Source organism: Orycteropus afer, unplaced genomic scaffold (assembly GCF_000298275.1).
Source record: "Orycteropus afer afer isolate SDZICR_OR568_19922 unplaced genomic scaffold, OryAfe1.0 scaffold00069, whole genome shotgun sequence".
Lineage (NCBI taxonomy): Eukaryota > Metazoa > Chordata > Mammalia > Tubulidentata > Orycteropodidae > Orycteropus > Orycteropus afer.
Genome location: NW_006921656.1, coordinates 327707 through 329350, shown reverse-complemented (window position 1 = coordinate 329350; position 1644 = coordinate 327707). Strand labels below are relative to the sequence as shown.

General features: G+C 69.2%; 1 protein-coding gene across 1 annotated transcript; it reads right to left on the bottom strand.

Annotated features, from left to right (window-relative positions):
- Positions 1 to 213: 213 nt before the first annotated feature.
- On the bottom strand, positions 214 to 1398 carry ARC (activity regulated cytoskeleton associated protein). The gene has a single exon (XM_007940527.1). It carries the CDS (start codon positions 1396 to 1398, stop codon positions 214 to 216), a length of 1185 nt encoding a protein of 394 aa, XP_007938718.1.
- Between the last annotated feature and the right edge of the window lie 246 nt (positions 1399 to 1644).

Below are 1644 nucleotides of genomic sequence, written 5' to 3'. Positions count from 1 at the left end.
CGTAGTGGCTGAGAGTGTGGCGGGGTCACCGGCCCAGTGGGCCAGGCTGGAAAGACAGACGGTGGGGTTCAAGGGGGGTCAGGGCAGGAGCCCCAGCTTCGGGGGCTCTGCTGGTTTGGGGAGCTGCCCGTGTGGGGGTCAGGCGGAGCCGAGGTGGGTGCCGCTGGAAGACACCCCCAGCTCTCAAGTCCACGGGCAAGTGCCCGCCGGCCTCTACTCGGGGGGAGTCCGATCACTGACGGACTCGCTGGTGAGCGCGGGCGTGAGTGCCTCGGCCTCGTCCTCGGCGGGCACGGGCGTCTCGGGCGGCTCGGACGCCTGCTCCAGCCCATCCTGCACCTCCAGGCCTCTCTGGATGAGCTGCTCCAGGGTCTTGGGCAGCGGGTGACGCAGGAAACGCTTCAGCTTGGGCTGCAGGGTGCCCACCACATACTGGATGACCTCCTCCTCCTCGGCGTCCACGTACAGCGTCTGGTACAGGTCCCGCTTGCGCCACAGGAACTGGTCGAGGGGCTCGCCCTGCTTCTGCGGCAGGTCCAGCTCCCGCTGCATGGCCTCGCGGGACAGCGTGCCCTCGCTATACTGCAGGAACTCCTTCTTGAACTCGACCCAGTTCTTCACCGAGCCCTGCTTAAACTCCCACCACTTCTTGGCCGGCCCGTTCATGTGGTTCTGGATCTGGGACAGCCAGTACTCCTCGGTGCCGCCCACCTGCCGCAGGTACTCCTCCAGGTGGTTCAGGAACTCCCTGGGGTCCTCGAATATCTGAGTGTCCACCCCGGGGCTCGGCTGCCCATCCTCACCGGGAGCCCACGGCGGGTACTGCTGGGCCTCGGTGGGCTCCTGTCCCGGCAGCTCGCCGGCCGCGGGTGGCGGGGTGATGGCGTAGGGGCTGACCGTGTAGTCGTAGTTGTCCGCCTCGTGGCAGTAGCTCTCGGGGCCCCCGACGCCCACGGAGACGGTGCGGCGGGGCTCGCTGCCCACCGGGTACTTGGAGCCCCCGGCCTCCAGGCGGTCTGCCCAGCGCTCCAGCCGGTAGAAGACCTCGCGCCACACATGCATCTCGCGCTTGACCCAGCGCTCCAGGTTGGCGATGGTCTCCTGGCAGCGGCACAGGCAGGCCTTGATGGACTTCTTCCAGCGCTGCGAGTCGCCCGTGGGCACGTAGCCGTCCAGGTTGCTCTCCAACTTGCCCACCGAGCGGTGCAGCCCCTTCAGCTCGCGCTCCACCTGCTTGGACACCTCGGTCAGCAGGTGGCGGTGGGTGCGGCGCACGTGCTCCAGCATCTCCGCCCGGCACTTGCCGATCTGCAAGATCACGTTGGGCTTGGCGGCCGGCGCGCCCCGTGGCCCGGGGTAGGCGTGGAGGCCGCCGCTCGTCATGTGGTCCAGCTCCATGGCTCGCGGGGCACCGGGTGGCGGCGGCTCGTTACGGCTGGGAGGCGCGTCGAGGGCCAAGTCCTGTCCAGGTGCAACGACCCAGGCTAAGCGGGCTCGGCTCGGCGTGGAGTCCCAAGCGCAGCAGCGGAAGCAGGAGACGCTGCAGTTCCGAGGCGCTGCAGGCTCCGAGAGCTGCTGGCCGCTCTGCCGCCGCCGCCCGCTTTTTATGCAGCCTCACCGGGCCGGGGGCGGCCGCTCCCCAAG

Bases quoted from the DNA above. Each gene is read 5' to 3' on its own strand.
- ARC (XM_007940527.1), bottom strand. From the start codon at position 1,398: ATGGAGCTGGACCACATGACGAGCGGCGGCCTCCACGCCTACCCCGGG.